At 37.0% G+C, this 23,948-nt stretch overlaps 1 protein-coding gene across 4 annotated transcripts in view; it reads right to left on the bottom strand.

Annotated features, from left to right (window-relative positions):
* Positions 1-23,948, bottom strand: part of SLC39A9 (solute carrier family 39 member 9) — a gene marked incomplete at both ends in the record, with an annotated part of 47,744 nt that overhangs the window by 3,620 nt on the left and 20,176 nt on the right. For 2 of the 4 annotated variants that reach the window (XM_079700574.1, XM_079700571.1), the window contains 4 exons: positions 281-366; positions 1,467-1,535; positions 8,958-9,152; positions 22,483-22,591. In XM_079700574.1, coding sequence (XP_079556700.1) covers positions 281-366; positions 1,467-1,535; positions 8,958-9,152; positions 22,483-22,591 — 459 coding nt within the window. The remainder of the gene's footprint in view (positions 1-280; positions 367-1,466; positions 1,536-8,957; positions 9,153-22,482; positions 22,592-23,948) is intronic. The other 2 variants (XM_079700572.1, XM_079700573.1) reach the window with 2 other exon arrangements.

Below are 23,948 nucleotides of genomic sequence, written 5' to 3'. Positions count from 1 at the left end.
GAATATTTATAAACAAAAATTACTATGAAATGTAGAAATCTGTAGAGGACTTAAAAGTTTGTGTACATGACCATAAAAAAATAAAACCCCTTCAAGTATAAGGTTAAGAAAATGGTAGCAAAAGACCCAGCTATGAACAGATCTATTCAATTCTCTAAAATGAACAGCAATTACGAAAATAACTAAAAAAACTTTCCATTCCAGAAAAACATAATGACCAAAGAGAAATTTTAATTATAAATGTAGTCAATACCAAATCTTACACCAAAATTTTGCTTACCTTATGTAGCATTATTGCCACAAACACAATTAACTGGACACTAGTTTGTGAAGTAGAAGCTGCTGCTCCCAAAGCAACACCATCAGCTGAATTTGGAAAAAGTGAAACATAAAACACTATAACTATAAATAACAACTATAATAGTGTGGTGAGTGACTGTGTGGGCTTTAGAGTTAGACAGAGCTGGACTGGACTCTGGGACGGTTACTTAACCTTTCTGAACCTTAGCCTTCTCATTTCTACAATGGGTTCAATAAAGTATGTATTCCTAGGGTTTTCATGAGGTAACGTATGTGAAGAGCTTAGCATAGGTGCTATTCAATATTCAATTTGTCAGTTATTGTTGCTGTTGTTGGAAAAGTATGATGCTCAAAAATCTACTGATTAATCAATCAAACTGTAATAACAGAAATATCAAAGAATTTCAAAGGAGGCATCTCTGCATCTTGCAGATGAAAAACCAAAATAAAGACACCGCAACGTGGCATAGATGATTTATACGTAATGAGTAAATAGTGGTTGAAATCGATGAATTTTTTTGTTAGAAAAGCATGTTTTACTAGAAAGTCCAGATAACAGTGTGTCACCTTTCACATGCTTTTGTCATTTACAGAGCCCTAATACTGGGACTAGTTCTGGTTATGATTCTAAGGCATGCCCTGTCAGCAATGCTGAGACTTCGACACTCTACAGCCTACCTCTGCCTCACCTGGCACTTGGGAAGATACCCAGCACCAGGGCTACTGAGTACAAAAGTGAGCAGGCTCTTATGCAGATGAGATCCTACGGCAGAGGTCAGCAAACTTTTTGTTAAAGGGATAGATAGGAAGTATTTTAGCCTTCGTGAATCATTTGGTCTCTTGCAACTACTCAACTCTACCATTGTGTGAAAGCAGCCACAGATAAAACGTAAACAAGTGGCCATGGCTGTGTTCCAATACAACTTTACTATGGACACTGAAATTTGAATTTCATGTATTTTTCATGTGCCACGAATTATTTTCATCCATTAAGAAATACAGAACCATTCTTATTGCAACCCCAACACTGAGTACGCCAGGGCTCATGCTTCTGTTGGAGGACTTCATTAAGCAACCCTGTCCCCAAAGGCCAGCCCTAGAGTATTTCATGTGGATGGTCCCTGTGTGACAGAAAAGAAAGGGGTTCCACTGCAATCTGACCCTACCTGCAGCATGGACGACCAGACCCAGTGTGGTGGTGATTTTGGAATTGCTAGGCCTTGCTGTTTCTGGATCTGAAGTAAAAATAAGCAAGTCAGCCATGAAGCAACGTGAAACAGAAACTATTAGAACATTCACCTGCAGGTGGAAGAAGTCTTTGAAAGCTCTTAAAGTAGAAGATTATTATTTTCCTCACTATTGTCTTTTTTCTTCTGCTTCAAACACTTGGAAGTTTCCCCTGTCCTGAAGAGGTGGGGAGGTGGAAACTCTTCATTTGACCCAGGCTTCCCTGAACAGACAAGACGTCACCCCAAACAGCCTCATACCTCTTAACGCTTCACCTCCCCAAGGAAAGTGCTCTGTGGCGTCTGACCACCTCTCTAGACCAACCTCATTGTCATTGCCTACCCCCTCACCCTCCCCAGCCTCCCGCAACTTTATCTGTAATCTAACATCAAAATGTCGTTCACATTTGCCTTTCTCCATTTTATTGCCACCATCCTAACCTAAGTTTTCATCAGCTCAAACCTAAATTAGCAGTAGGCTCCCATCTGGTTGTCTCCCCTTACTCTCACTTCTCCCTAACCTAATTCATCTTACACATCCTTGTCGGATTCATCTTTCTGAATCACCACCCTTGTGATGGGTCAGTTAAGAATCTGCTGCTTTTCAAATTCAGTCCAAACTGCTCTATTAAGTAGGTCTTGAGCCCTCTATCAACTGGTATCATCCTTTTTTAAAAAAATAAATTTATTTATTTATTTTTGGCTGCATTGGGTCTTTGTTGCTGCTCACGGGCTTTCTCTAGTTGCGAGAGTGGGGACTACTCTTCATTGCAGTGCACAGGCTTCTCACTGTGGTGGCTTCTCTTTGTTGCAGAGCACAGGCTCTAGGCACGCGGGTTTCAGTAGTTGTGGCTTGCAGGCTCAGTAGTTGTGGCTCGCAGGCTCTAGAGCGCAGGCTCAGTAGCTGTGGCGCACGGGCTTCGTTGCTTCATGGTATGTGGGATCTTCCCAGACCAGGGCTCAAACCCGTGTCCCCTGCATTGGCAGGCAGATTCTTAACCACTGCGCTACCAGGGAAGTCCTCAACTGGTATCATCTTATTTCTTACTTAGACGTCTAATCCAGTTAAACCAGTTTCTGTAACACCCTCTAACAAAACTGTCTCATTCTCCTTTCCCCAAATCTCCTCACCCTTAATTCTTGGCATGTACTAAATTGCTCAGCTCATCAATCCAAAACCAAGACGTTGTTCAAAGTCTTAATTCTAGGACCGCTTACTCTGAGAAAGAATCAAAGATTAATTCCAGCTTAGAACAACTCTCCCCTTGCCTAGAAATGTACAGCGCCATGCACAGTCTCTACATGCTACTTCAAGGTTTCTTCTGTATTCCACCTTAGATATACAAAACTGTTTTCACTTAAATATGTCCCTCCCAATTGACTGTGAACTACACAGAATTAAATTTTATACTTCTTTCCATTTTTTTATTTGTCCTATAGAATGTAGCATAGCACTAGTCACCCAACAGTTGCTTAATAAATCCTCGTTGGAGATTTTTAAAAGTATTTATCTATATTACAGGTATTGTAAGAAATATATAAACAAGTAAATAATGTCCAAACAATGTAAAGTTCAAAGACACGGACATCGGGCTTCCCTGGTGGCGCAGTGGTTGAGAATCTGCCTGCCAATGCAGGGGACACGGGTTCGAGCCCTGGTCTAGGAAGATCCCACATGCCACGGAGCAACTACGCCCGTGAGCCACAATTACTGAGCCTGCGCGTCTGGAGCCTGTGTTCCGCAACAAGAGAGGCCGCGATAGTGAGAGGCCTGCGCACCGCGATGAAGAGTGGCCCCCGCTTGCCACAACTAGAGAAAGCCCTCGCACAGAAACAAAGACCCAACACAGCCATAAATAAATAAATAAAAATTTTAAAAAAACAAACAAAAAGACAAAGACATGGACATCAAAATGCCAGGTGAAATGACAGATGGACATTATAGTCAAGTAAATTGCAAGGAATTTAATCCTTTGAGGGGTCTAGCCCACTGAAGGAATGGTTTACAATGGAAAAAGCATGCACAAGTAAAGTATCTTTATCTCTTTACTAAAAAAATTTATCTTCTAATTAAAACACTGCAAGAAGGGAAGCTAAAGCCCCTCATCACTCTGAGACAACACATATTTCAATATCACCCCAAACTGGGAAGAACGATCATATTACACTGTGTGACAAGCTGGTTTTGGCTTTTCTTTACACAGTCTTGTGGTCTAATTATAAGTAGCATCTTAAAAAAAATTAGAGGTTTTAAAATTAAAACACAATTTCTATAAATCTATAGGAAAAGACTCTGCTTCAGAGTAAATTTAATAAACAAATTAACTTTTACTGATAATAATACATAAAACCCTGCAGGTAATAGGTAAAGCGAAGTCATCAGATACATGAAAACCAGCAAAAACAGTGACCTCTGAGACAAAACAGGAGGAAAAATAAACACATACTACATTTAATTCTTTGTATGGGGCTACAGGACACTAATGCGCCTATAAATGCATTTTAAATTTAAACTGACAAGAATTGCAAGAAAAATGTCATAAAGGCCACTTTGGACAACTATGTAATATAGCTGGAGTCAGATTCCATCCAACAGAGGGTGCTTCTCATTTGCTGTTTGGAATAAAGCACATAAGTAAAACCTTTTACTCCAAAATCAATTTCCTAAAATAAGACTTGGTTAGTTAAAAAAAAATCAATTTCCTAAAATAAGACTTGGTTAGTTTAAAAAAAAAGTTGCAAGAATAGTTCAAAAAGCAATCATTTACCCTTTTCTCAGAATGACTAACTGCCCAACATCTTGCCCCATTTGCTTTATCATTTGGGCTTATGCTCTCTTGTTCTCTATCTACACTACACAAATACACATATCTGTGTATATCTTTTTTTCTGTACCATTTAAGAGTAAATTGCATACATCGTAACTCTTTATACTTAGATACTTCAGTGTGTATTTCTGATGATAAAGGATATTTTCTTACATAATCACAGTAAAGTTATCAACTTCAGTAAATTTAACATTGATATTTTTTTCTACTCTCTCTTGCATATTCTAATTTGTCAATTACCCAAGAATGTCTTTCAGGGCATTTTTCCTTTTCCAGGAAGGATCCAGCCTAAGATCATATGTTGCACCTAGTTATATCTCTTTAGTCTCCTTTAATCTGAGACATTTTCTCTGCCTTTGACTTTTGTGACATTGATATCTCTGAAGAATACATTTCCTTCCCTGCACCTTTCTTGTTTTTTAACAGCGTGGTCCTTCCTTTTGGATTTGTCTGATGTGTCCTTAGATGATGCATGCTTGGATGGAATACTACATAGGTGATGCTCCTCAGGCTATCACATCTAGAAGCACAGGATGTACATCTGCTGCTCACTGGTGGTGTGAATTCTGGATTATATATTGGATATTGTAAATGTTATCTTGTGGATACTATGGATTCTATTATATTCCTCCAAAGAGTGTTGATTTTTTTTACTTTGCTTTGCATAACTTGATTTGGCTCAAACTGCAAACTCTGTCTTCTGGGCAGCTGCCTAAATCTCTGTTTAGTTCTTTTATGTTTAGCTGAGCTGTCTAGAGTCTGCCCAAGAAAGCATGGTTCAGGGCTTAGCCAGAGACTTGGGCAGTTTATACATAGAATTTGGGGCTGAGTTTCCCTGTCTCTCTCCTTCCTAAGATTCTCCCCTCACTTTCCAGGGGCTGGGTACCTTGAACTCTGTCCTCTAGTTCCTTAGGCCAGAAAGACTGTGTCTTCTATCAGTTAGTTACCCCACAGGCACTGACTACTAAAAGCAGTAAAAATAGGAACTAAAAGTAGTAAAAATAGGTTCCAAGTGTAGACTCCCTTCCAGAATTTGCCTCCTTTAGGTCACTCACTCTCCAGTGTCTTCAGATAATGGTTTTCAAAATTCTGTCCAAAGTTTACAGTTATCTGTACAGAGGCTGGTCTGGTAGGAACATTCTGCCCACACTGAAAGCAGAATACCAGTGACATTAATTTTGATCATCTGATCAAGGTATTGTCCGATTTCTTCATTTAGTTACTTTTTTTCCCTTGCAACTAATAAGCAAATCAAAATATACCCCCTAGATTTAACATTCATTGATGATTCTGGCCTGAGCCAATTTTTACTACGAAGGTTGCAAAGATGACTGTCCAACTCCAACTGCTTCCACATTTACCAACTGGCATTTAGCACTCTGCTGGAAGCAAATGCCCTCCCTTCTCCTTTTATCTTTCTCCCATGTGCATGTGCCCACTGATTCCCATTTTTTCAATGATTTACGCTTTATTGCTGTTCTTAATTATCTTGGTGCACAAACTGTCTGAGATCTGGCCAAGGGAAGCCCCTTCAAGCTGGTTCCTATATCCTGTGACATGTTTCCATCTTCTTTGAGCACTAGATGTTCCAAGCTCATTTTATCCTTACCCTGTCCTGTCCTAGAATCAGCCATTTCTCTGAAGAGCCCTGATGTGCTCATTGCTAGTGGGGTGTCTTTACTTCTAGGCCCTCTCTGCACACAGAACTAAAACATACATACATGTATACATAGACACACATGTATATGTACACATACACATACAAGTTTTAGAAATCATGATTCCAATAGCTCCGATTCCAACCCACCCCTGTAGGGGTTCTTTCTTGCTTTCCCTCATTCCCTATTTGCATGTCCCTTCTTCCTCAGTGAGGACTCTGGCTCCACCAACAGCAACACATTTACTCATTTGCTCAATCTTGTAACATATCTAAACTAGTTTCAGAACTGTTTTGCCCACACCATTACAAAAAGCAAAGCCTACTAAAAAGAATTCAGTACTGTTTACGCTTCTTCCCCAACTCTACTCACCACTAAAGGTATATAGTAAAATACTACATTCATAAGTTACTTGAATTAGTTTTTTCTACATCCCCTTCAGTGTAACTGTGTTATTCATTTGAAGTATAGTTCATCTGTTTCAGTTAGCTCCCCCATCCTTTGTTGATTTCATTTGATACTTTGAATATGGAAAATATTAACATATTTCCCAAAGTCAAAACTATATCAAAAAGGCATGCCCGGGGAAGTGTCATGCCCTCCCAAAACCCTTCTACCTTACCCCACCTATGCCCTCACTCCTACAAGTAATCAACTTTGTTTTCTAGCTGATCCTTTTTATGTTTCTTTTTTGTAAAGATAAGCAAACATATACACGTATACTTGTTTCCCCTTCTTTTTTACACAAAACATATGATGTATAATAACTTATTTTTGCTTTTTTTTTCCCACATAACAGTATTTCCTGGAAATCTCTCCATATTGGTTCACAGAGATCTGATTCCTTATTCTATTTCATGGCTACATAGAACTCCATTACATGGACACACCACACTACACTCAACCAATCTGCATGACTGGACATTGAAGTGTTTTTACAATGATAAACAATGCTGCACTGATTAGTCTTGTGCATATGTATTTTCATATTGGAGCCGATTCATCAGAACAGATTCCTAGAAGTGGGATTTGGGGGTTGAAGGGTAAATTCTCCACTACAGGGGCTGCACACCCACAGCAATAGATGAGAGTGTCTGTTTCGTCACAGCTTTGCCAACAGAGTATACTGCCAAGGTTTTGAATTTTTGCCTATCTGACAGGTGAGAAATGGCATCTCAGTGGAATTTTGATTTGCAGTCTTCTTATTTTAAGTGCAAGGAACATCTTTTCAGATGTTTAAAGACCATTTTTATATCTTTTTATGAACTATTTGTTCATGTCTTTTGCCTGCTTTTCTACAGATTTTTTGGTAGACCAGGGATTGTTAACCTGGAGTCTAATAGGAGAACACAGGGAGAATGCAGGGGGTGTCTGTGACCTTAACTTAAAAAAAAAATGTATTTTTACTTGTACTAACCTCTAACTGAACTTTAGCATTTCCTTTAATTATAAATATAGACAATAAACCACAAGTAATAGTAGCACTACCTTTACCAATAGAAATGAGATAATTTCATATTATTTTATAGTTATAAGATATCATCATATTATCACTTTCAGTCATCACTACTTTATTTATTTATTATTATTATTTTTATAGATACAGATTTCACTATATTTAAAACTCAGTACTTGGGAAGGCCCTTATAATGTCCTTTACGCTGCAAACTATATAAAGGAAAATTTTAACTGCATAAATGAGTTTAACGTATTTATGCTGTAGAACAAAATGAAGCAAACTTAAACATTTATCACTCTCTTTCATCACTACTTTAAATTAAGGGCTTATAGAAGTGCTGCCACGTTGCAGCAGCAACGAAGACAGTCTTCCTGTTTGTAGATGCTCATGTGACGGAGCTGTGCAACTAACAGGCAACTCTACACCTAACAGTCATCAGCCACAAAACAGTAGAAGTCATGGGATCTCTTGCTGGTGACCAAGATATCTATGCTGCTTTCTAGCAGTTCCTATCTGCAAAATTCTCTGTCAAGGTATTTGAAAAGAAATATCTGTAAACCTTATGTCCATTATAACCCTTTCAAATGTATTTATATCAAAAAAGTTTATTTATATCACGATGGCATCAAAGTTGTATCATGGATCAGAATCCTTTTTTATTTAATATAAACCATATCAAAGATATTGATCTAACCAAAGTTGAATTCATTGATCTCAAGACAAAGAAGTTAATATGACTGGAATTAACTTTAAAGGTCTTGGAGAATTCTAGTTGTCCTTGAAAGAAGCTTATCTTTCCCTGGAAAGCAAGCTACAAATGTGTTCAAGTATATTTGTAATAAAATATCTTTGTGAATCAGGCTCTTTTACACTAGTAACCATCAAAACAAGAACCCAAATCAACTGGATGTTCAACTTGACACTCTGTTGCCTTGTTAAAGTCCATCTCAGAATTTAATGTTCTTAGTCAAGCTACTCAACAATAGCTGTTATACTGATGTCTTAAACAATTAAATTTAACTCTAACTTGCTTATGATTTAAATATATTATCTCATTCTTTAATGTGCCAATAAAGAAGCCATACATTACTATATCACAAATTTGTTTTAATGTTTTAGTAACTATATTAAATTGATTTTCTCTGTAATCCTTACTGTGCTTTATGCATTTTAAAACATTATTCCAATAAAAGGTCCACAGGCTTTAGACTGCTGAAAGGCTCCATGGCACAAAAAGGGTTAAGAACTTCTGCCCTAGACCTCCATCAAGTAAGCTTTAAAATAACCAGGGTAATAATCCAATAAACACTCCCTGTGCCACATGTCACAACCCACTAGCTTTCTCAAATGAATGAAATGTTCACTAGAACCTGAGAAAGTTTTAGCACTAAATAAGACCACTGATACATATTGAATTATTCAATCATTTGTGATCGCCTAAAATGCAAATGTTTTGCACTGCCCAGAAAACCTTGGAGCTACTTACCATCAGTAGAATGCACATGGGAGCTGCCAATCTGGTCCACCAGCAACATGAAAACAAAGCCCAGTACGAGGGAAACACCGATGTAGGCATGCAGCTGTGTGTGGTCATGGCTGTGCTCATGTTCATGGGCAACCGGTATTTCTGCTTTGTCTGATGCAATCACATTCTGTGTTTGACTCGCTTGGTGGTGTTTCCCTAGAGCAGAATGAACCGTAAAGAGAAAATGTGTTTTCCCCCTCAAAACATCTTCACGTAGAAGCTTCCATTCTTTTGTATTTCAAGCTCTACAGATTTTTACTGCAAAGACATTCACTTCCTGTATTATAATCTAGCCAATCATAAACTCCCTTAACTTAAAGTTCATGATGAAAAAATTCCCAAGGGTCCTCTGCTTTTGGCATGAAGAGCTTTTAACTGCCTATTATTCCCAAAACCTAGGAAGTGGAAGCAAATCACCAGGCAAGAAAGCAGTCATATTCCCAAGGGATATCATCCCCAAATCTTCCTTTCGGGCTAGAGAAATTCACACCAATCTCACCAGAAACTACAGTAAGGTTTATTTTGATGAAAATAGGCAAATGAAGAAAAGTAACAGTGAAAATAATTACAATCAAATTTATCTAGTTTTACACTTAGGTTGATATAAAAATTGCAAATAAAGGGCAAACTGAGTATAAAACACTTTTAGCTTTAAAAATCTCAGGGGACAATCACTAATTAGAAACCAAAAGGGCAGAGAGGTTTAAAAGAGACATTTCCTTCTAGAAAGATGATTGTTCTACAAATATGATTGTTCTAGAAATATGATTGTTGGGATGCTCTGAATTACAGTAAATGATACCTGGCTAAGTAATACTGCTAGTTTATTATACTCACGTATTTGACACTCAAAACATAAACACTTCAAGGCCAGAATCCTAATCTTTGCTGTGTTTCATAAATACAGGCTAACATACTAAACACATTTATTGTTTATAATTAGATTAAGCATTTTAATCTTTGACCAAATAAATTACGTAAGTCTGTTGCAATATTTTAGGGCCTGCCTTAATTCTTTAAAAGTCATTTTTGAGAAGCACAAAGCACATACTATCTTAAGATAATAAAAAACTCATGTATTTTTCTAATTCTTGAAAGATTTTTTGTTTACACAGCTTTTTCTTTTTTTTAACCTTTTTTAAAAATGTGGTAAAATACACATTACATAAAATTTACTTACCATTTTAACCATTTTTAAGCATACAATTCTGTGGCTTTAAGTACACTCACATCATTCTACAGCCATCATCCATCTCTAAAACTTTTTCATCTTCTCAAAGTAATTTTTTAATCTTAAGATTTTTTTCCCTAATAGTGATTTCATTTACTTGTTTTAAAATGTCTAAATCTCTCTCTCTCTCTTTTTTTTTAAAATCAACTTTATTGAGGTATAACTCACAAATGTAAAAACTCTAGTAACTACCACCAAGGTCAAGATATGGAGCAGTAGTTTAAAATATCAGAAAAGTTCTCTTGTGCGTCCCTGGAGTCAATATGTCACTCTTGGTCCCAAGCAGGCACTGAAGAGCTTTTTGTCCCCAGAGTTTTCCCTGATCTAGGATTTCATATAAATGGAATTATGCAATATATACTCTTTTGCATAAGGATTCTTTTGTTCAGCATAACATTTTGAGATTTATCTAAGCTTTGCATGTAGTTTGGTCCTCTTTTTTGTTGAGTAGTGTTCCATTGTATGGACATATCACAACCTGTTTATCCATTCAGCTGTTGATAGACATTTAGGTAATTTCCAATTTTGGTCCATTATAAATAAAGCTGCTATGAGCATTCAGGTACAAGTCTTTCTGTGGATACACATTTTCTTTTCCCTTGGGTAAATTCCTAGGATCAGAACTGATGGGTGTATGTATGTTTAACGTTATAAAATAAACCTGTCAAACTGTTTTCCGAAGTGGTTGTACCATTTTACATATCCAACAGCAATGTCTGAGAGTACTAGTTGCTCCATTCCATTGTCAACATTTGATATTGTGAGGCTTTAAATTTTTAACCATTTTTACATAGGTGATCATGTCACCTGCAAACAGATAGTTTTACTTCTTGCCAATCTTTATGCCTTTTCTTTCTTTTTCTGGCCTTACTTCAGACTAGCGTCTGGCCAAGACCCCAAGTACAATGTTAAGTACAAGTGGTTGAGAGGAGACAGCCATGTTTTGTTCCCAGTGTTAGGCATCTTACCTGTAGGTTTTTCAAATATACCCTTTCTCAGTAAAGAAGTTCTCTCCTAGTTTGCTGAGAATTAGGAGTTTAATTTTGTCAAATGTTTATGCTTTTCTGTACCTGTTAAGGATGATCAAATGGTTTTTCTACTTTATTCGATTAAGATAATAAATTAAAATGGTTTTTGGATATTAATCCAACCCCTGATTTGCATTCCTAGGATAGACTCCAATTGGTCAAAATGTATTATCCTGTCTATATATTGCTGTATTCAATTTGCTAATGTTTGATAAAGCACTGTGCCATCTACATTCATGAGGGATATCTGTCTGCAATATTTTTTCTTGTAACATCTCTGTTTGAGTTACACTGGCATCTTAAAATGAGACGGAGTGCTCCTCCAAGAGATAGGCAGAAAAAAACTTCCTCCAGCCCCAAAATTTCCATTTTATTAATTTAAACAAGTTCTACAAGTATCAGCAGTTAATTTTTTTTGGGGGGGGGAACATTTTTATTAGTTTCTGCTTTATAACAAAGTGAATCAGTCATACATATACATCTGTTCCCATATCCCTTCCCTCTTGAGCAGTTAATGTTAATGGTGCTAATGTTAAGCAGTTTTTGAAATTGCTGACATGAGACTCATGACAATGTTTTTTAAATTTTTAAGGACATGATCCCTAGTAAAAAATAAATTTTACATCATGATCTAGTAAACATACACATAGATGAAAAACTAAATAAAAAGTTGCAAAAAATAATACTTATCCTTACAATGGTTACAATGCACTATTCTATTTCTTCATCTGTCTTGTCCCTCCTTTGTGCTCTTCTTAAATGCCAGTCACAAGTCCAACTTACTAAATTTATTTCAAGATCCAGAGTTGCTACCTTCAGTTTGGAAGCACTGCTAGAGGTAAAGAGAGACTTTCAGAGGAAGAAATGGATGATTTTGGAATAAAAGGTATTTCCTGGAAATCAGAAGCCTATGCTGCAGTGATCAATTAAAGAGAACTGAACACTAGACAGGTCTAGGAGGAAAAGGTGGGCAGACAGAATGTGCCTGCCCTGTCCTTAATGCAAGCAAAATTACTGTTAGCAGTAAGGATTTTAAGCCAGAGAACTTACTGAAAGCTCAGAGATGAAAAATAATTAAGTTTATGAGAGAAGCAGTCTAAGAATTGTGATCAGTAGTGTTGGACAATTAAAATGTAGCCTCATGGTAAAAGGAGGGTGCTCAGTTTGTGAAAAATCATTGAGCTATATACTGCCAATATGTGTACTTTCTTGTGTGTATGACATATACTTTTTTGTATGCGATATTTCAATAAAAAATTAATAAACTCAAAATGCAGTACCCTGATGACCAATACTGAGATGGCAGAACTCATTACTTTTCAAGTAGGTCTTTGTGCGCTGGGAGAATAGCTTAGCATGGCCTCAAGAATGTAAAATAAACAAACAAAGTAAAACACTTGACTTTCTCTAAAGACAAGGCAATTTTTGGTATGCTTCTGTTTTAATATACAAAACCAATTCTTCATATTTATAGGTGTAAAGAAACTACATATGTGAAGTCAGTCATAGAATTTTGGTAACTACAATTTTCAACACTATGTAGAAAGATGCTATTGGAAAGGATTTGAATGATTATGTTTTCATAAGGTACCCACTAAATATTTAACAAAATGGGCTCCTGTCTCTGCCTTTGCTTAGACTCTGCAGGAGTTAATGAATCCATGGGCCTTCCATGCTGCTTCTCCTGGATAACACCTTGTCTTTCAGGACTCAGCTCCTAAGTCCCTTCCTCCTTGAGGTTTTCTGTGTCCTCCTCTAGTCATGTATACACAGCACAGTAGTACGTGTCTACCACAGGTTTTATATCACTATACCATAATTCAGACAGCGGCAAACTGCAGGACAAAGGCTCATGCCTAGCTCTGTAAATAAAATTTGCACTGGAACACAGCCATGCTCATTTGTTCATGGATTGTCTGTGGTTGTTTTCATGCTATGACAGCAGAGTTGAGTAACTGCAACAGAAACCATATGGCCCCCAAAGCCTAAAATATTTACTATCTGGCCCTTTACAGAAAAAGTTTGCCAACCCCTGCTGTCACTGACTGTTAATTTATTCATTTTCCATCAGCTGTGAATTCTTGAAGGCAGGGGCTATATTGTATATCTATGAACGGATAACAATCAACATAAGGCCATAAATTGAGTAGATACTCAACAAATTGATGTTGAAGGCAAAAAAATGGCCTTCACTTCTGTATTTTTTTAATGTGGCATTTCATCTCAAAAGTTATGCAATTAATTACTTCCTAAGCAAAAAGATTTTTTTTAATGGAAATAAAATACAATCTTTTAGTTGTATGTCTTTTGTTTTTTCCGCGGTACGTGGGATCTTCCCGGACCGGGGCACGAATCCGTCTCCCCTGCATCGGCAGGTGGACTCTCAACCACTGCGCCACCAGGGAAGCCCTAGTTGTATGTTTTAAGATAATTATGCACATGCTTCTTTATAAATCCAGACTTAACAGGTAACAGATGTACATGCTAAATTAGGTGAAAGGTTATGCTAAAGCGAGCTTAGGTACAAAGGTGGGTTAACATCTTATTAAAGGGTGTTAATCATAATATTATTTGTGAACAGTTGCATAATAATTTTTAAAGATAATTACTTTTCGGGTGTCCATAGTTCTGAAACTAAATGTCGAGCCTAATTACAACTTTCAAAGGGTGGCCAAAATTATTTCCCTTTATAAGGTATAACTATATCAGAATTCTTAAATTTAGATGAGTATAAGATCCTTCTATATCTTATCCTAACAATGCTTTCTTTATCTAAATAATTTTGGAACTCTTGGTACGGCATTCAGAGTCAAGTTCACGAATCACAATAAAACTGTCATACTTTCTAGTATCACCAGCTTTTGATCTAAAATAATATTGAATAAACAGGTCACCTATCTTATCAAACAGACTGGCATTGAATAAGTTGTATATTTCACCAAACCTAAACTACTTTCAAGGAAAATTCTGCTGCCACTGATGATTCTCATCCAAGTGTGCTGCATACTCTGGAGGTAAATTAAAGAAAGAGCTCCAACATTTTTTGAGCATTCACTGATACAAGTACATAATTTCCTGACGTTCCCATTTTGAAGGCGTTAACACCTAATTTTATGTAAAATTGTGGCAAATAAGTAAAATGTCAGCAACATTATTTTATATATATATATATGTTATACATATATGTTCACATACATATATATATGGCTTGAAATAAGTGTGCTGTTGATTGAAGCTTTCCATAAAAGACCTGAATACTTATACTTAAGTGGAATTTAACTTTATATAAAAACATGAAATATTTACTGGATTATATACAATGAATGGTAGGCATTATTGGTTTTATTTGCAAGCATTAGCCAAAACAAAACAAAAAAAACTTTTTAAAGTGAGTGATAATCCCATGATCTTATTAGTCCATAAACAGATTAGTAATGGGATCCAGATATTCAGTATTAACACATCCATCCTTCCTTCTACTCTAGGACATGAAACTCAACCTAGCAAAAACTGAGATATCAAAACCCAGCTATTTACTACTTACAATAGCCAAGACATGGAAACAACCTACATGTCCATCAACAGATGAATGGATAAAGAAGATGTAGTGTATATATACAATGGAATACTACTCAGCCATAAAAAAGAATGAAATAATGCCATTTGTAGCAACATGGATGACCTAGAGAGTATCATACTAAGTGAAGTGAGTCAGAAAGAGAAAGACAAATATCAATACCATATGATATCACTTACATGTGGAATCTAAAATATGACACCAATGAACTTATCTACGAAACAGAAACAGACTCACAGACATAGAGAACAGACTTGTGGTTGCCAAGGGAGAGGGAGGTGGGCAAGGGATGGATTGGGAGTTTGGGATTAGCAGATGCAAACTGTTATATATAGAATGGATAAACAACAAGGTCCTACTGTACAGCACAGGGAACTACATTCAGTATCCTATAATAAACTATAATGGAAAAGAATATGGAAAAGAATGTATATATATGTATAACAAAATCACTTTGCCGCACAGCAGAAATTAACATCACATTGTAAATCAACTATACTTCAATAAAATAAAAAAAATTTTTAAAACCAAGCTATTTAATTAAAATACATTATGTTGTGGACATGTGTTACTCATTCTCAAAAGAACTTTCAGGTTGTCATCGTTGTGTCTGTTTTACTCAGGGCACTGGTTGCTAATTCATTAGCTGAGACATGTTCCACATCACATTCCCCACTGCAGAGTATATAAACCCAGTATTATCATTGGATATTGCTCATCAGACATATATTTCTCATGCCACTAACAGAGTGTTCAGCAAATCATTATGGGCTTAATTCTTTCCCTAGATATTCATATAGGAATCCTTCCAGTAAGTTCCATCAGTATAGTATGTAGCCTTTCTATGACACAGACACATACGTTAAATTAAATATAATAGAATCAATTTACCCTTTGAACAGATTTGTTGGAACTCCTTCTTCAGATTAACATGTACAAAGGACAAAGCATTCTAAGAATCAAACCTTCAGGTAATTTGGGTTTTTTGTTGGTTTTTTTTTTGAGGTGATCCCCAGTTTTGATTTTTATATTTTGGGCCTTTACTGGTTGTTTTAAATTTCTTAACTTCTACTCACACCTTATAACCTTCACAGATTTTTACTATATACTTTTCTTTTTCTGGCAAAGACAGACAGTTCTTTACACTTGACGTGTTTTCAGTAATAGGGTGGCGTAGCTCTTAATAATGATGCATTCTGTTTCTGATGTAAAACAGAAAACTGACCATAGTCAAATGTATAAAGCTGACGTTTTAAAGGGATGTTAGTGAATCTTTTATCAAAATAGTACGTGTTTCTGAAAGACAAGAATCTCATTACAAGGTAGGAAACTTAGATTTCTTTAGCAGATAAACAGTGTTTTGGTAATGTGAAATTCCTTACAAAGTCCACTATGTAGCAGAGTGTCATTAAAAGTGTAGGCTTCACAGAAACTAACACACCATTGTAAAGCAATTAGACTCCAAAAAAGATGTTAAAAAAAAAAAAAAAAAAACTGTAGTCTTCAGAGTAAGACAGCCTGTGTTCAAATCCTGGTCCTGACGCTTACTGGCTGAGTTCCTGGGGCAAATTATTTAACCTCTTTGTGGCTCAAAAGCCTCATCTACAAAATAGTACCCACCTCAGAGGGTTGCTGTGATGATCAGGCAATATATTCACACAATACCTGGTATGTGGTTAAGTGCCCACTGAATGTTTAGGAACACAGTTGCACATTAAATGGAATTAATTTGGGAGATTTATTTTTAAACATCTTATATGAAACAGTTGGCCTGATTATCTGGTCAGATACAATACTGAACAATAAAACAATGCTGGGGGGGAAGGGAGAGGAAGGGGCAAGGAAAAAGCAGAGACTAGACATTTTAGCAGACAGAATAAGAGGTAGATGAGATAGGTTGTATTAGTCCAGGATCATCCATGTTTCAGAATCCTGAAAGTAAAGTATAACAAGAGCCTTAAAGAGCTCCATTTTTATTAATGAATGGTAGGATAAAAGTTAATTAAATATAATAGCAGATTTAACCCTCTACTTTAAATGTAGAGCAAAATGACAGAGAAAGCCATAAAATGTTCACTGTATCTCTCTAAAGAATCTGACACACGGCATTCTTGGAGAAATATGTGGGATAATCTATACTGAACCATTTCTGACCACAACAGTTTCAATGATCATCCAGTTATGAGCACATCACATTTATATTTAGGTCTTTGACCAACAGTCTGCCTTCCTAAACATATCAATTCTCATGTTCCAAAGAATTATGGTAGTTTCAAACATTAGCTCCACAGTAAACAAGCACTGCAGTACTCAATAAACTATGTTCTCAAAACTTCTGTTTCTATAGAAAGATGGTTTTCTCACATGAACACTGATAATCATCTAGGCCAGTGATTTTAGAGCTATAAATACAGAAGAGTATGTGAGAGGTTCCTTTTTACATTAATTCCTATTTAATAATGCTTATTAAAGTGTCAGAGCACTTAGTTAACATGGTACACTGAGCTCTGAAAAAATGTTAATTATCATAATTATAAGGTTCACAGAAGAACTGAACCATAGGCTGTAGTTACATGTAAATAACCTCCTTTTTCAAAGTTTGGAGAAAAGTTGGTTTGACGTACAATAAAGAAAGAGTGGAAAAGGGTGGAGGGAGAAAAAGATAAAGTAGCAGAAACTAAAGTGATGTGACTTATCAGTATAGAGAGAGATGAGGAAAATTTGGAGATAGCTTAGTCTAAAACTAACATCACGGTCGAGCTACCTCAAAATTTAATAAAGTGGAATATTAACATTTTACTTTTTAAAAAGAATGATGGGGACTTCTGTTGCTGGCCAAGGTGGAGTAAACCCACTATAGTCTCAACCACACACTGATCACGACAAAAACTCTGGACAAAACACACAAAATGCAACTACCTGAAGACTATAAAGAGTAAACAATAGCAAGAGGAGAGAGGGCAGCAAAAACGTCAAAAGAAACCCTGCCCTTCTAGCAGAGGACCAGGAAGAGGGACTGCTGAGAGGTGTTGGTGTGGAGGGAAGCCCTCCCCCCTTTTTTTTCCTTTTACCCTCCCTCTCTTTTCTTTTGCAGCCCTGCCTTGAAGGCAGCCCCAGCTGCAGAACTTCATGGCAGTAACAACAGCAGTTAAAACTCCAAGAAATACACCATCTTTCTGGCCACAGTATCTAGGAAAAGGGCCCCACTGGTCTGAAGAGTATGGGGGGAAAACAGGTTATTCTGTTCTCTCTTTTCTCCTGCCACTTTGCCCTGACAGCAGCTCAAGTTACATGGAGCTTATCAAATTTCTAAATATTAGAATATCGGAAATTGACATTTTTAAAGTAACATTTACAATTGCACAAAAATATGAAATATTTAGGTATAAATCTAACAAAATATTTTCAGATCTGTATGCTAAAAACTACAATACTGATGAAAGAAATCAAAGAAGACCTAAATAAATGGAGAGATATATTGTGTTCATGGATTGGAAGGCACAATATTCTTAAAATGTCAATTCTCCCCAAATTAATCTATAGACTCAATTCGATATCAATCAGGATCCCAGCATGATTTTTTTTGAAGATACTGACAAGCTGACTCTAAATTTTTATAGAAAGGCAAAGGAACTAGTTTAACCAAAACAAATTTGAAAAATAAGAACAAAGTTAGAAGGACTTCACAATCTAATTTCAAAATCTGCTATAAAGATATAGTCATCAAGACAAATGTAGTATTGGCAAAGGATAGACAAATAGATCAATGGAACAGAACAGAGAATCCAGAAATAAACCAACACAAACATGGTCAATTGATTTTTAACAAAGGTGCAAAGACAATTCAATAGAGATAGTCTTTTCAACAAATAGTGTTGGAACTATTGGACATCCATCCATATGCAAAAAATGAAGGACTTCCCTGGTGGTGCAGTAGTTAAGAATCTGCCTGCCAATGCAGGGGACATGGGTTTGAGCCCTGGCCCAGGAAGATCCCACATGCCACAGAGCAACTAAGCCTGTGCGCCACAACTACTGAGCCTGTGCGCTCTAGAGCTCACGAGCCACAACTGCTGAAGCCCGGGCACCTAGAGCCCATGCTCCTCAATAAGAGAAGCCACCTCAATGAGAAGCCTGTGCACCGCAACAGAGTAGCCCTTGCTCACGCAACTAGAGAAAGCCCGCGTGCAGCAACAAAGACCCAATGCAGCCAAAAATAAAAAATATAAATAAATAAATAAATTTATTTTTAAAAAATGAACCTTTACATTGTGTTCAAAATTAACTCAAAATGGATCATAGACCTAAGTATAAAACCTCAAATTATAAAACTTCTAGAGGAAAACAAAAGAGAAAATCTTTGTGAACTTGGGTTTAGCAAAATGTTTTTAAATATCACACCAAAAGCACAATTCATGAAAGAAAGAACTGATAAATTCACTTCATCAAAATTAAAAACTACTCTGTGAAAGATACTGTTAAGAGAATGAAGCCACAGACTAGGAGAAAATATTTGCAAATCACATATCTCAGTAAAGGACTTGTATCCAGAATATATGAAGAACTCTCCAAACTCAGTAATAAGAAAACTCAATTTAAAATATGGACAAATGATTGGATACCATCAAAGAAGATACAGCAATGGCAATCAAGCACATGAAAAGATCTTCAACGTCATTTGCCATTAGGAAATTGCAAATTAAAACCACATTGAGATACCACTATCCACCTAATAGAGTGACTAATGAAAAGATGTTCAACATCATTTGCCATTAGGAAATTGCAAATCAAAACCACATTGAGGGGACTTCCCTGGTGGCGCAGTGGTTAAGAATCCGCCTGCCAATGCAGGGGACACGGGTTCGAGCCCTGGTCCGGGAGGATCCCACATGCCGCGGAGCAACTAAGCCCGTGTGCCACAGCTACTGAGCCTGCGTTCTACAGCCCGCAAGCCACAACTACTGAGCCCACGTGCCACAACTACTGAAGGCTGCACGCCCTAGAGCCCGTGCTCCACAACAAGAGAAGCCACCGCAATGAGAAGCCTGCTCACCGCAACGAAGAGTAGCCCCCGCTCACTGCAACTAGAGAAAGTCCGCGTGCAGCAACGAAGACCCAATGCAGCCAAAAATAAATAAATTAAAAAACAAACAAAAAAACCACATTGAGATACCACTACCCACCTATTAGAGTGACTAAAATAAAAAACTAAAACAAAATAGACAATATCAAGTGTTGGGAAGGAAATCAACTGGAACTCTCACACATTACTGAGGGGAATACAAAATGGTACAGACACTTTGGAAACAAGTTTGGCAATTTCTTATGAAGGTAAACACACACTTACCATATAACCCGCAATTCCACCTGTCAAAAGAAATAAGAATGCATGTTCGCACAAAGACCTGTACACTAATGTTTATAGTGACTTTACTGATAATCACCAACACTGGAAACAACCCATATGTCTTTCAACTGGTGAAGGAATAAACAAACTATGGTTCATCCAAACAATGGCACACTACTAAGAAATAAAAGGGTACAAACCGTTGATACACAGAACAACATGATGACTCTCAACCTCATTATGCTAACTGAAAGAAGTCAGACCCAAAGACTACAAGATTACATGTATATGACACTCAGAAAAGGCAAAACTATAGAGAGAGAGAAGAGATCAGAGGTTGCCCAAGGTTGGGGGAAAGGTGTGACTACAAAAGGGGATGAGGGTGATAGGACTGTTCTGCATTTTGACTTTATGCATTTGGCAAAATGCAGTCATTCACGCCAAAAAGAGTGAATGTAAAATATATAAATGAAAATAATTTTTAAAGTTTATTTTTTTCTTTTTTTTTTGGCAAGGCTGGGCGGCTTGTGGGATCTTAGTTCCCCAACCAGGGATCAAACCCACAACCCCTGCAGTGAAAGCACGGAGTCTTAACCACTGGACCGCCAGGGAAGTCCCTTAAAAGATTTTTTAATGATGGCTTAGGGCAGGAGAATAATCTTTGGTGAAAAGGTTAAAGAGACCAGAATGTTTATTTTTTAAAAAACAGGTTTATACAGCACATCCATTTTCAAATGAATCCATAAAATTATTTTAGGACAAAACCAGGAAAACTATTAAAATAAAGGAAAGCAACCCAACACATAGTAGCTACATTTAACTTTAAAACTATACCTGAAATGTGGTATGTAAATTATCTTATAAACTGTTATTAAAAAACAAACAAACAAAAACTAAACCTGAAGCAGTTCTTTCCTCTACCCCAGTGATTCCCAAACTTGTCTAATAAGAATCATTTGACAACTTGTTAAAATTAGACATTCCCAGGTCCCTTCCCTGGAAATTCTGATTCAGTAGTCTAGGTTGGGGGCCAGGAAAATATATTTTTTAAATGCACCCCTCCCTCAAGGAACTTTTATTATCAGACAAGTTTAGGAAATAACTGCCACCCATAATTCTTAGCACAAAGACAAGCAAAACAAATTTTAATTGTCTATTTAATCACAGTCTGAATGTTTCCTAGGATATCAGGATAGTAATGATCACATCCAGAAAAATTCAAGATGATCCGCTAGAATATGAAAGGACTTTAAATCTCATATTCCAAAATTTTCTATTTAAGGAGTGTGTTTTATAATGTACAGAGTAAATCAGTACAATAGCACATGTATATCTTTTTTCCCAACAGAATATATGATCAAAAAAGGGTGAAAACCACTGCTCTAAGGCTCCTGATTTATTATTTTTTTCCCCTAATGCTGACCAATCCTCAGCTTCTGTCCTATTTTGCAATAAAACCTCCACAATCCTCACTCTTTACCATTATGCTCATATTCATACCCTAGGCATAAGAGCATCATCAATCTGGATAAAAGACACAGTTCTTTTCCTCTACTGAGACCTGAAAGACTATTTATTACACTGTAACTAGTAAGAAATTTGGAAGGTGTTTACCTCTTTATACTATTCTTAAAGTCCAACAGACTCTTGGCATTTGAAGATTCAGTTCACCAATTTAACATTTGTGGTTTCAGTTCTTCACAGATATCTGTGAAGTTTCATGACAAGTAGGAATCTGATTTTGCTGAATCACAAATTTGAATCAAGTATGCCTTCCAGCTGGTGTGAAGGACCAAATCATTTAGCAGACGAGTGAACCAAGCTGACACTCCTCAGCATTTTCTCTTATACAGCTATACTGTTCTCTGATTGTCAGGAAAGGTCTCTTTAATTTTTTAGTTATCCTTTACTACAGAGGTCCTCACTAAAAAGTTTACTACAAAGGGTCTTTGAATCCAAATGTGTTTATCTATATATTTTTTTCAATTAAAAAACACTAAAAATACAATTATTATCATGTAGGATCTTGGAAGTTTTTGCATGGACATTAAAAAATAACTGTCATACTTATAAAGCCTGGAATTCATGCATTATTGCAAATAAATCTTAAGTGGTATTCATGGATTGAGGCATTCAATCACAAACTGCTATTGATGTGTTTATTGTCAAAGATGTCAAAAGATATGTTTTGGCATATATTCTATGGCAAACATGAACTGTGTTCAGAAAAAAATACCACTAAGCTTCTCCTTTCGGCCCTCCACGTCAATAACGTATCTCAAAGGCCTCTCTCTCTTTCTCACCCTCAAGAAAATCTTCATAAAGTGCATGTACTCCTTCAGGCACGATGACAGCAAGGGCAGTTCCACAGAGAAGGCCAGCGCCCAAAACAGTCACCAGCTTTAGTCGCTCCTGGAAAGAAAACATAAGCTGTTGAAAAGATTGATGAATGAACGGGGTAAAGTTTCTGAAGTACCTGCAATGAAGACTGTGAGCTGCTTATCTGTGAGGCCAAAATCTACAATGGCCACTGAACATGAAAAAGCATCAGCTTCATGAATAATAAAGCCAATTAAAACAAGGAGATGCCATTTTTAAGTTTCCCAGATTGGCAATAATGTGGGAAAACTTGTCTACTACCCACAATAGGGAGAAATGAGCATACTTGTCTAACACTGGAAGAAATGTGAATTGCTGCAACCTACCTGGACCCCAATTTGGCAATTTAGATTTAAAGCCTCAAAAATGTGAATTCTTTGATCCGGCGATCTCACTTTTAGAAATTTATCCTAAGAAAGAAAGAACTATGCAAAGATGACCACTGCACATATTAAGAATGCAAACCTGAAAATAACCTAAATGTCCAAGAAAGGAGACTAGCTAATAAACTTTAATGCTGCATCACAATAGCACAAGACTCAGCAATTAAAAATTATGATACAGGGCTTCCCTGGTGGCGCAGTGGTTGAGAGTCCGCCTGCCGATGCAGAGGACACGGGTTCGTGCCCCAGTCCAGGAGGACCCCACATGCCGCGGAGCGGCTGGGCCCGTGAGCCATGGCCGCTGAGCCTGTGCGTCCGGAGCCTGTGCTCCGCAACAGGAGAGGCCACGGCAGTGAGGGGCCCGCGTACCCAAAAAAAAAAAAAATTATGATACAGGTCTATTCATGGATATAGAAAGTCATGATGCACTGTTATGAGGAAAAAGCTGGTGGTCAACAATATGCATTGATAATCTCGTAATTCTTTTGGAAAGGTATACATACAAGTAGAACAAGTATAAATTACACATTAACAAATTTTTTACTTTATAGATTATAAACATAATGTGTAATATATAATTTACAACGCATTTTTTAAATTTTATTTTTAAATTTATTATTTTTCTGCTGTGTTGGGTCTTGGTTGCTGCATGCAGGCTTTCTCTAGTTGCAGCAAGTGGGGGCTACTCTTTGTTGCAGTGCGCGGGCTTCTCATTGCGGTGGCTTCTCTTGTTGCAGAGCATGGGCTCTAGGCGTGTGGGCTTCAGTAGTTGCAGCACGCGGGCTCAGTAGCTGTGGCTCGTGGGCTCTAGAGCGCAGGCTCAGTAGTTGTGGCACACGGGCTTAGTTGCTCCGTGGCATGTGGGATCTTCCCGGACCAGGGCTCGAACCCATGTCCTCTGCATTGGCAGGCGGATTCTTAACCACTGTGCCACCAGGGAAGTCCCTACAACACATTTTTAATTTATCTGCAATGAATATGTATTATTCATACAATGAAAAAACATA

The sequence above is a fragment of the Hyperoodon ampullatus genome (assembly GCF_949752795.1).
Source record: "Hyperoodon ampullatus genome assembly, chromosome: 3".
NCBI classification, from domain to species: domain Eukaryota; kingdom Metazoa; phylum Chordata; class Mammalia; order Artiodactyla; family Ziphiidae; genus Hyperoodon; species Hyperoodon ampullatus.
Note: the sequence above shows the minus strand (reverse complement) of the source record. Positions and strands in the feature narration are given on the sequence as shown.